At 28.8% G+C, this 11,113-nt stretch overlaps 1 protein-coding gene across 3 annotated transcripts; it reads left to right on the top strand.

Moving 5' to 3' along the window:
- The first annotated feature begins 272 nt into the window (after positions 1 to 272).
- Positions 273 to 10,957, top strand: LOC108754314 (WD and tetratricopeptide repeats protein 1). Of its 3 annotated transcripts, none has more exons than XM_018496525.1 (15): positions 273 to 453; positions 1,009 to 1,109; positions 1,223 to 1,340; positions 1,430 to 1,560; positions 1,642 to 1,753; positions 1,989 to 2,372; positions 2,643 to 2,763; positions 2,876 to 3,046; positions 3,125 to 3,252; positions 3,847 to 3,974; positions 4,072 to 4,152; positions 4,415 to 4,557; positions 5,663 to 5,810; positions 5,926 to 6,118; positions 10,091 to 10,957. In XM_018496525.1, the coding sequence occupies exons 3-15, from the start codon at positions 1,275 to 1,277 to the stop codon at positions 10,295 to 10,297; spliced, it is 2,013 nt and encodes a 670-aa protein (XP_018352027.1). In that variant the 5' UTR covers positions 273 to 453; positions 1,009 to 1,109; positions 1,223 to 1,274; the 3' UTR covers positions 10,298 to 10,957. The 3 variants fall into 3 exon arrangements, with proteins under 3 accessions (XP_018352027.1, XP_018352028.1, XP_018352029.1); XM_018496526.1 differs by having other exon boundaries at positions 273 to 399; XM_018496527.1 differs by lacking the exon at positions 1,009 to 1,109.
- The last annotated feature ends 156 nt before the right edge of the window (positions 10,958 to 11,113 follow it).

Below are 11,113 nucleotides of genomic sequence, written 5' to 3' on the forward strand. Positions count from 1 at the left end.
GATTCTTTGGACAAAGTAAAAATTACAAAAATGAGCAAACTCACTAGGTGTTAACCAATGAAGTTATAAATATTCTAGTAAATTTGGTCACTTTCGTAATTTTCACTTCGTTTCAAGAACCGTAATAAGCCTCTGGTGTGCAAGAGCCATAAGAGTAAAATCACACGATGCGGAAAAGGGCTGTATAATTAGGGCCACTACGGCTATGGAAACCGAATTATAAATCGGCCCTTATTCCTTTTCTTATTGTTTTATTGTGCGCAGGCCCTTATGCTTTCTAGAGTATTTTGTATGTTCCAACGAAGAGTAAGATAACCGCTTTATAGCTGTTTATAGCTTCTTATTCTTTCATTCTGTATGTGCATTTAATCATGCGAGGAATAAATAATTGGATAAAAAGTACGTATCGATCAATGATGCAGAATTTATGCACAAAGACTTTTAAATAAGCGAGTAAGTCTCTTTGCATTTTTATATTTCGAAATATAGTTATTAAATATTATTGTTTTGATATAATCTTCATTCTGAAAATTATTTTGTTTATGTACATATCTTTGTATGTATTATATACTTTTATTTCACATTTATTGGTACTTTGGTTACATCAACCTGTGTATTATCGAGAGAATAAAGTGAAAAATTATGCTTCTACAAAAAAGAACTTTAGTAACATTAATCTAACAAGAATCCTGTTTGTCAATTTATTAAAACAATAAAAACAAATTATTTCACATAACAAGTACTCAAGATTAATGATTTTGTTAGCTAATGCTTGCAGATATTTCTAAAATAGTTGTGATAAATAAAGGAGTTTAATAGTGAATTTGATTGAATGCATTCACATAATACGTACTGCGATGCGCATTAAAGCTGTGGTAAAGAAATTGATTAATATATAAAAATATGTTCAACATAAATAGAAAAATGGATTAAACCATGAAATCCTCAATACTATATTTTATTGTGCTGTTAACTAAAATTTTCTATAATTTGAAATATTTTATACAGATTAAATCATTCTTCAACGGCTATATACACTGGTGTGCAGTAGTATATCGTGCTACAATAGTAATGCGCTATAAGTCAGATTTTATGTTTTGTACATTGAAGTGAAATATGCCTTTTACCTAATATTCATTCTCTTAATAAATCTTTTAAATATTTAATTTCTATATTTATAAATTAAGTTTTTTTAATTATATATTTTTGTATATATTTTCAGGAAATATTAATTTATATTGTGCCACAATAAATAAATAATATTTTGTATTAAAATGTTTCCTAATATCCAGAAGAAGGACTATAGAGTCCTAGATTTAATACGTCAAAGAGAAATACAAGTAAGTTAAATAATTCTTGAATATTTTTAAATATGTTTACTAATGTTTCACAATTGTGTATAATTATGTATGTATACAATGTAATATAGGACTCAGTGACACATATGATTTTACAAAAACTACATGTTACTGAAAATTTGATATCACGTCTGGGTTTAGAAAAAGAATTAAATGGTCATTCAGGGTGTGTCAATTGTTTAGAATGGAATGAAACTGGGCAGTATGTATTTATTATCTTTGTTTTTAGATATAATTTAATCAATGACTATGTATGAAATATATACATATTTTTTTTGTACAGAGTGCTTGCGTCAGCATCAGATGACAAAGATATTATATTGTGGGACCCTTTTCGTTATGAAAAAAAATTGGTACTTCATTCAGGCCATCGTGGAAATATTTTCTCTGTAAAAGTAAGTTAATGTCAATCTATTTCTTCTACAATATTTATTGATTTATAACTTTATAAAATGTAATATCTTGGAAATATGGATTAGATGTCAAATAATTTTCGAGACTTGTGTACATCATTACAAAAAAATATAATAGATTTTTCTAGAATTAACAAGCTTCTTATACTTTTGTAAGACTATTCAGAGCATTAAATTATTTTTGAGATTTAATTTGATATTTGTATTTTGCTTTTAGTTTATGCCAAAATCAAATGACAGTGTACTGGTGTCAGGTGCAGCCGATTGTAGAATTCGAGTACACGATCTTACACTCTCCGAACCAATATTTACGTGTAAATGCCACAAACAACGTATTAAGCGTATCGCTACCGTTCCCAGTATACCATTTTTATTTTGGAGCGCTGGAGAAGATGGTCTCTTTTTGCAATATGACATTCGTACACCGCATGTTTGCAAGAGTAATGATCATAGTGTACTTGTGAATCTGGTATATCATACGGGTTGTTATGCAGAGGGCAAGTGCATTGCTGTGAACCCGAGGAAACCTGAACTAATTGCTATCGGTGCTAATGACGCTTACATCCGAATGTATGATCGACGAATGATAAAACTCTCGCAGGTAATTCCATTTATTCTTGATCGACTTAATAGTAAATAATCGTAAATAGTGATAAAAGGCATTTTATCACTTTTTATGATTATTTACTGACTTAGGAGGGCACAGTTTTCGTCCATCTTAACTAAATTGTCTTATTTATAAATAGCACATAATAAAAATTAATATGTCATTTCTTGCTTCTCGACATTACGATTCAATATAGCTGTGGTGACTCGGAAATCTTAATGCCAATAATTTTTACATTATAACATTCTGGTCATGAAATTATAGGTTCCTCCATCTCCTTCTATACATGATAATTCAAATGGGGCAAATATTAGCACGTATCGAGCAGGTAAAGGGGATCCAGATGACAATATTCCACTGGGTAGTGCACAATACTTTATTGCGGGTTTGTTCCTACAGAGATAGCGTATGCTGTCTATTTTAGTTCTATTTTCCTTTTCTAATCAATATTACACAATCGTTTTAACCGAAAAACTATTCGATCTAATATTGAATAGGTCATCTCCGCTCTCGTGATGGTACCAGGAGCATTACGACCACCTATTTGACATTCAGCGACGATGGAAATGAGTTACTCGTGAATATGGGAGGAGAACAAATTTATTTATTTGACATCAACGATTCGAATAGTTCGAAAAAAATTTTCGGTTCATCCTGGAGATCTCCAGGTAAGTAATGCTATTGCTTTTGTTGTATGTGTAATTAGAATTATTAATTCTAATGAATTATAATCCACTTTTTAATAGGATCGATTGAGCAAGAACAAAGACTTGATGAATATTATATGAAACAGAACGATATAGACGAAGCAGGAGATTTTGTAGATAAAAATGTAAAGATATTGCCACCACATGTTGAAGAAATAAAGCGCCTTGTAAGTTTGTACAATCATTCTTTATGCATATATTAAACAAAAAAATTAATAATATGATTGGAAATGGAACTCAAATATTCTCGGTAGTCTAAAGGCTTAGGACGCTCGCACGGAATGCAGAAATCCGTGTTCGACTCCCGGCCGAGGCAATATTTTTCGCAATAAGTTTATTACAATTTTTAAGATTTGGGAAAATTTGGGGGGATTATCAGAATGATTGTGTGAATCCGATAATTTATCGGCTCTCAATTTATTTCTGAAAAAATTAATTTAATTTAATTTAAATGAATGTTAGTTCAACATCTTAACACTCGGAACTGTAAGGCGCTTCGTATTTAAAGTTTAAAAAAAATTAATGTTTAGCATAAATAAGTATTTTTCGTAAGAAAATTTTATTTTATTATTTTTATACTAGCCCTCGAATGTTGGATTTATCTCTAAACATTTTTTATCTTTGTGAGTTTATATTTTTTTGAGTTATGGATTTCATGTTTGATGATCGTTTGTAGTATATTTCATTATATTTAAATATAAAAATATTTTAATTTTTGATATTAGTAGAATATTTAATATAATGCTTTTTATGATCAACAGGCAAATGAAGGCTTTGAACAGCAGAAATATTCATTAGCAATTAATTTGTATAATAAAGCAATTTCAAACTGTCCAACTGCAGCAGTATTGTTTGCTAATCGAGCAGCTGCTTATATGAAACGCGCTTGGTAACTATTCTCGCTCATAACAGTATGTATAAGATAAATAATTGTTAAATTATTATATGCATGTGTATATAAGTGTATATAAATATGATATTCTTAGGGATGGTGATATTTATGCTGCTTTACGAGATTGTAAGACAACATTACTTCTTGATCCAGAACATGTAAAAGCTCATTTTAGGTAAACTTAATATATATTGGTTATAATTGAAGAATTTGAATGTTCAATCACCATAGATAATCATAACTGTATGAAATGTATTTTTACAATACTAAAATTACAATTTATATTTAAAAAACGCATTTATTCGTATTATTTGGCTTAATACATCAATATATTCTCAATATACGAGTATATTTTAATTTAAAATTTTATATTTTAATAGACAAATGTACACTAATGAAATTTATTAATATAATTCATTGTTTGTACATGTGTGTAGATTGGCACGTTGCCTATTTGATTTAAATCGACCAATTGAAGCGGACAAGGTGCTTAAGAGTTTTAAACAAAAATTTCCAGAATATGCATCTAATTCAGCATGTAGAGCGTTAAAGATGGACATAAAGGAAGCTATCGATGCCGGTATAACACTATTTAATTTTATCATTTTTCTATATAAAAATACTTTATAATATGCGTATGCAGGATACTTACTTTAATTAATTTCAATCAGTTAAAAAAAAAATCAATATTTTACGAGATATTTTTTATTTTATTCTGGCAAATTTGGACACAAAATATAAAATATCTCGTAAATTATTCTTTTTTTTTTTATTACCGTACCTTAATATTTTTATGCATAGAATAATAAGGTCAATCACTTAATATAAAAAAAGTATATGGTTGCTTTTCAAAAAATTTGCGCATTTTTTTTTTGAAAATCAATGTGTTTTCTTTACGCCAATTGAGCATAAAAATAATTTATCAATTGAACTATCTCATTATTCTGCACAAAAAATAATGTACAGTTACCAAAAAATAATTTACAAAATATTTTAAATTTCAAAATTGTCAAAATTTGTCAGAATAAAAATCCACATTGACTCTTTTAAACATTTAATTATTAAAATAAATTAATAGCTAATTGTTTAAATTAATATTACATAAATTATTATTTTAATTATATTTACAATTTCATGTACATAACAACATTCTCAGTTTCAATACAGGACATGCTAATAGGGATAAGCTTAACATCTTGTGGTATTACTGAACTCACATAAATTTCATATCTTTTGAAAATATTTATTATACCTTAATAATTAAATATTATCGCATACATCAGGAGACACTGTAGTGTCTCGATATGTGCTAATTAATACTTTAACTTAATAACAAAAAATACTTTATCTTATTTATTTGTGCAAGCTTTTTTATGGCTTTTCTATTTAAATACAAAAAAAGGCACACTAATAATGTAATAGAGACAGTTACCCTATTATTCGTTACATGTCATATTTTTTCTGTAAAGTGTATGCAGATAATTCATAATAAGAAATCATAAACATAATATTGACTTATCTAAATATTTATGTAATTGAAGCAACCAATAAAGTGTTAGCTTTTTAGTTATTGTTGAATCCACTTAATAATTCTAAAAATATATAGACTTAGATAAGTATTTTATCGTTGCTGATACTAATTATATTGTTATTATTATTAAAAGAATTAATGTTTTATCTGCTAGGGAAAGATATCACCCAAACTAGGCAGACATTCCTTCCACTATCAGAGTATGAGCAAGAATGGAGGCATAATACAATCGACTACAAAATGAGATTTTGTGGACATTGTAATACTACAACTGACATAAAAGAAGCCAACTTCTTCGGAAAGTAAGTAGATTTGTAAACAATGATATAATTATAGTGATTAATTTCATTTTTTCCAAAATCTACATTATTTGCATAAGATTAAGTTAGTCATTGTAATATTATCTTCTTTTTTAAGTAATGGTCAATACATAGTGGCTGGGTCAGATGATGGTTCCTTTTTTATCTGGGATCGTAATACTACCAATATCGTACGTGTGTTGCGAGGAGATGAAAGAATCGTTAATTGTTTACAACCACATCCATCCATGTGCTTGTTAGCTACTAGTGGCATTGATCCAGTGATCAGATTATGGAGTCCATGGCCAGAGGTAAATCGTATTTTTATTTGTTTATTGTATATTTATTGTGTTCGGTTAGATATACACGAAGTATCTTTTTATTTCATAAATTAACAGACACAGATCTAATAAATATAATATTGAATTAAATAATTCTAATTACACTCATTGCTAGTAATCAGAAAATTCATTTAGAAAAGTTATCTATGTTAGAGAACGGAGGGATATGCATTCCTTTTGCACGTAAAATAAATGATGTAATAAAAGTTGTAGCGTTTTTCTAACGGAGTGTAATTATGTGATATAACAAAATGATTATCCAAATTATTTTGATTAAAGTTAGTAAGTTATTTTAATTAAAAATTTTGTGGGCAACTAATACCTTTTCAGTTTCGGTCCTGTGATGTGGCTAACTTATGAGATAAAGTCCCATAAGGCGTATTTGCCGCGTATCACGTACCAGCGTAACCAATCACTAATCAGTAAAACACGAAACCACAACAGTGAATTGCTTCTGAGTCTCTATTCTTGAAAAGAAACGTATATAAAAGTCTAGGAAAATACTACATATACGTATTACATATACTATAGTATTTTCCTAGAATTTCGTATATGTTTCTTTTCAAGAACGGAAGATCTAATTGAATACGCGATACGCGACAAATATACCTCATGAGACTTTAACCTGACGTACCTTTAACTCTTGACGATTAACGTATTAACATGTTTGTGATTTGATCAATGATTACCATGCTTGCAATGGAGTTTAATTAGAATCGTAAAATTTAAGGGATAATATCTAGTAGGTGAATACCTGAAAATATAGGGTAACTTTGTGAATTTTTTATAGTCTAATAATAAATTGAGTGGAAATTTAGATTGAAGGCCCTTAATGTACATATATCTAAGGACACAAAATAATTTTTGTTTAATTTTGTTGTATCAAGATGGTGGCGCTGAAGCTCTGCAAGCGAGACTGCGTTTTTCTCATAGGCCTCTGGGGTTTGCAGCAGAAGTGTCGTACACTTTCACTAGGACAAAAAACAAAATTTTTTAATAATCTACTTAAATTTGCTAGAGAAGTACACACCTGTATGTTAAAATATTAAGTTTGTTCGTGTTGCATACTTCAACATGTTCTTACCATAGCTTCTACTCATTCTAACGCGTTTGAGTGAGTAGGAGCTACGGTTGGAAAAAGTAGGAGCATGTTAGAGCATGCGACGCGAACAAACCTATTGATTTTTGTAGAAATGGTAAACATGTGGCTACAAAGTTTTTCATCCAAAAAATTCAATAAAAAAGTATTTATAACAAAAAAAGTTTTTAACCGATCGCAAAAATCATGTGTACTTTTCTAGAGAATTTAGTTTAGCAATTGCTGTAAAAATTTTAAGTGGATCGGATAAAAAAAAGTTTGTTAAAGTTATGCTGCAAACCAATTACAAAAACATGGTTTCGAGAAAAACGTGTTTAAAATTTTGAATAACATTTCATATTTAATTATAGAAATTTTTAATTTACCTTTAGTCTGCGATGTCTGCACCATACAACTGTCCTTCCGCATTGATATTTGCTTCCTTTTCCTCTTTTTTAAAAGATGTGGAAGCTCTACGAGCATCCTTAGCGACATCTGTAAACGAGCGCTTGGCAAACTTGACGCGGCGCGCGTCAGCCTTAACGCAGAAATTATAGCCTATAGTCAATATAATACTTGCATAATTTTCATTATACTTGACAATCCATCATTGAAAATGCAAGTTGCGATATTTACAGCGATGTTTTTTTTTTCGATTATTTTTTTACCACTTGAAGATGTTTTCGAAGCGAGCGACCACACAGTTGAATTGATGAAAATCCTCGCTTCCTTCACGTCCTATCGCCAGATACAGTAATTCTAATATATTCTTTTACTGTCGATAGTCTCTTCTTCTCTTCAGCTAGTTTCTTAATACATTTCGAACTAACGTTGATATTATGTATCTACGGAACACAGAAGCCTTAAATTGCGCGCTTCTCCAATGCGCTTAGATAGCGTCACGCTGCGCTTTAAAAAAAACCGCTGTAAAACCACTTAAAAAATTTTTTTTGCATATAAGATTAATTTCATCTTATTTTTAAGACTCTAAAGCATCATTTCAGACAAAAAAAATTTTTTCGATTATTTGAAAATTTTCAAATAATCGAACCTAGATGTTACCCCTTAATTTAATACGATTATTAGAACTGTATTCCAAAATTCACAGCCAGTGCTGAAAATGTGTAGTATAACATAAACTGTAGATTTTCAGCGGTGAATTTTGCCTAGATTTTGCCTAGAAACAGCCTAGATCTATTTCTGTTAGTATACATCTATACGAGATGAAAAAAGAGTAGCCACTTATAGAGACACCCTGTGTGTATACCTTGGGGAAAGAAATTGCTGAAATTGTTGGAATCGACAATAAAATCATTGAAATGAGAAAATTACTGAAATATTGTTGAAAATATTTCGACATAAATTGTGTGATACTTTTAATCTTGAAATACTATGAATTTTAATAATAATTAACGAAAATTTATGAAAACTAATGCAAATATATTTAATATTCATATTAATTTATTCAGAGATATTTAACACTGAATTGTACTGAAATATACCATGAATCCTAAATTATTGAAAGTGCGTGAAAAAAAAATGAAACGCAAGATATATAATACTTTTACAGTGTATTGTACTCTGAAATATGCTGAAATACTATAAATTCTAATTATTTTTGTATGTATAGCTTTATACAATAGATGAAAAAATGGATGACGACATATGTCATAATGTAGATCCTAAAATATTAATTAAACTTTATTTATTAAAAAATATTAATCCGTTTTTTCGAGTTATTCGAGTTACTATATATATGATATGCCGGTCCCAAATCAGTTGATTATTAACTAGTAAAATTATTAACAGTATAACAAAAATCGATTTTTTTTCCCCCCATGAAAAAATCAAAGAGATTCTAAAAGTTCATGTAAAAAAAACTACCCGTGTCTCGGCGTTTTATCAAATCAAGTCGTTAACGTTTTTTATACAGCCATTTATCGTATTTGCTTCATATAGGCTTTGTACAATTGTTTTAAATTATATAATAATTTTTTAAAATAAATAATTGACGTTTTTGCATGTGAAATTATGCGGTGAGTCTGAATACCAAAAAAACAACAGAATTATTTTTTTAAATATATTTTCAAATTTTTGTATAATGAATATGAAAAAAATAATTCTCAGTTTTTTTTTATTCGGACTTATCGCATAATTTTACATGCAAAAACGTCAATTATTTATTTTAAAAAATTATTATATAATTTAAAACAATTGTACAAAGCCTATATGAAGCAAATATGATAAATGGCTGTATAAAAAACGTTAACGACTTGATTTGGTAAAACGCCGAGACACGGGTATTTTTTTTTTTTTACATCTACTTTCAGAATCTCTTTAATTTTGTCATGGAAGGAAATGTGTATTGTACTGTGATATCAATCATTTCTATCTTATGAAAAAATTGTCGAGCATCAATTTTAAACGTTACAAACAAAAATAGTGACATAATGTTCATTGCTATGTGGCAAACTGTTTCACAATACTGTAAATTTGTGGTATTTAACGGCACAATCCTAAATCGGCTTCAGTTTGCACAAAAGATTCGAGTTTAGAAAACTTTTGGATACTTCGTCATTGTTGGATATACCTATGTTGTTGAAATTTAAAAAAAAATTCTACTTCAATTGATGGTATTTTAAATAAACCTGTATAAATTCTCATATTTATTTTACACATATACACTCACACCGATGTTACGGTGTGTTTTATACATATACATAATAGAAGGACATGACGCACATACTATAATAGATATTAATAAATTTCAAATTCATAGAAGTAACTAGAAACTTACTTAACACAAAGGACAACATGTAAAATATTGCAAATTCCATTAATTCTATTAAAATTTAATGTTATAGGATGGTAGTGTGAATGAAAGAGAAATTCAGAATCTAGATGATGCTGCATCAGCCAATCAAATACGCATGAACAGCGATCCATTTGAATTAATGCTCATGAACATGGGATACAGATTTCCCGTCCCTCAGCACGAATTTAGCGACGAAGACAGTGAAGATCAGCATGATCAGCCAATAACACAAGCTTTAAATTGTAGACCAAGTTAAATTTTGCAAGAAACACAGAGAAAAACATACTAATGGTGGCTAGATAATTGAGAATTTACATCACATACGTATTATATCTGTCACAAAATTATTTCAATCTCAATTATTTATTTTCTTCTTTCACCAATGTATCTCGAAGCACTTTTGTTGTATAATTATTCAGTCAAAATATCTGTCAATCAAATCAAAGACGAAGTAGAATCTTATTTACTAGGCGTTGTGGATATGTTGATAACAAATAGCGAAAAACTTAATAAGAATTATATTCCGAGTCTTATAAGGTATAGTTAATAATATATCATATTATATTTCTTTGTACAAAATGATTTACTTTTATCCCCTATGATAAGAAAGCTGCACTGACATATAATAAATATTTTATCTTGAGTTTATATGCATTAATACAGAAAACTTAAAAATGTTTTAATGATTTAAAGCAGTGTTCGACATTAAATACACATTTCAGACCGATTCCAGTGAGCGACCCCTACTACCGCTTGAGATTCAGCAGACAGGCGCCGAGCCGCTGAGCGCTCACGTGACGCTCTGGCTCAGAAGCGTCTCTCTAGCTTAAACGTGTGATAGTCGTATCTTACGTTATTAAAAAATATTTTTCTTGCAAAATAATTTTTTATTTTCTTAAAAAAATTAAAAACTAAATTTTCTATTATTAATATGCTACATATAATAATATAGTTGTAGCAATAATACGTGTATAATGATTAGAGTTCCCCAAGAAAAAATGTATTATATATAATTATATAATATTATATAAAACTATATATAATTTTATATAATTGTATTTTTTTATAAATA

Source organism: Trachymyrmex septentrionalis, unplaced genomic scaffold (genome assembly GCF_001594115.1).
Source record: "Trachymyrmex septentrionalis isolate Tsep2-gDNA-1 unplaced genomic scaffold, Tsep1.0 scaffold79, whole genome shotgun sequence".
Classification (NCBI taxonomy): domain Eukaryota; kingdom Metazoa; phylum Arthropoda; class Insecta; order Hymenoptera; family Formicidae; genus Trachymyrmex; species Trachymyrmex septentrionalis.

Bases quoted from the DNA above. Each gene is read 5' to 3' on its own strand.
- LOC108754314 (XM_018496525.1), top strand. From the start codon at position 1,275: ATGTTTCCTAATATCCAGAAGAAGGACTATAGAGTCCTAGATTTAATA. The intron at 1,341-1,429 runs GTAAGTTAAATA...AATGTAATATAG, and splicing joins TACGTCAAAGAGAAATACAA to GACTCAGTGACACATATGAT. The intron at 3,253-3,846 runs GTAAGTTTGTAC...TATGATCAACAG, and splicing joins TTGAAGAAATAAAGCGCCTT to GCAAATGAAGGCTTTGAACA.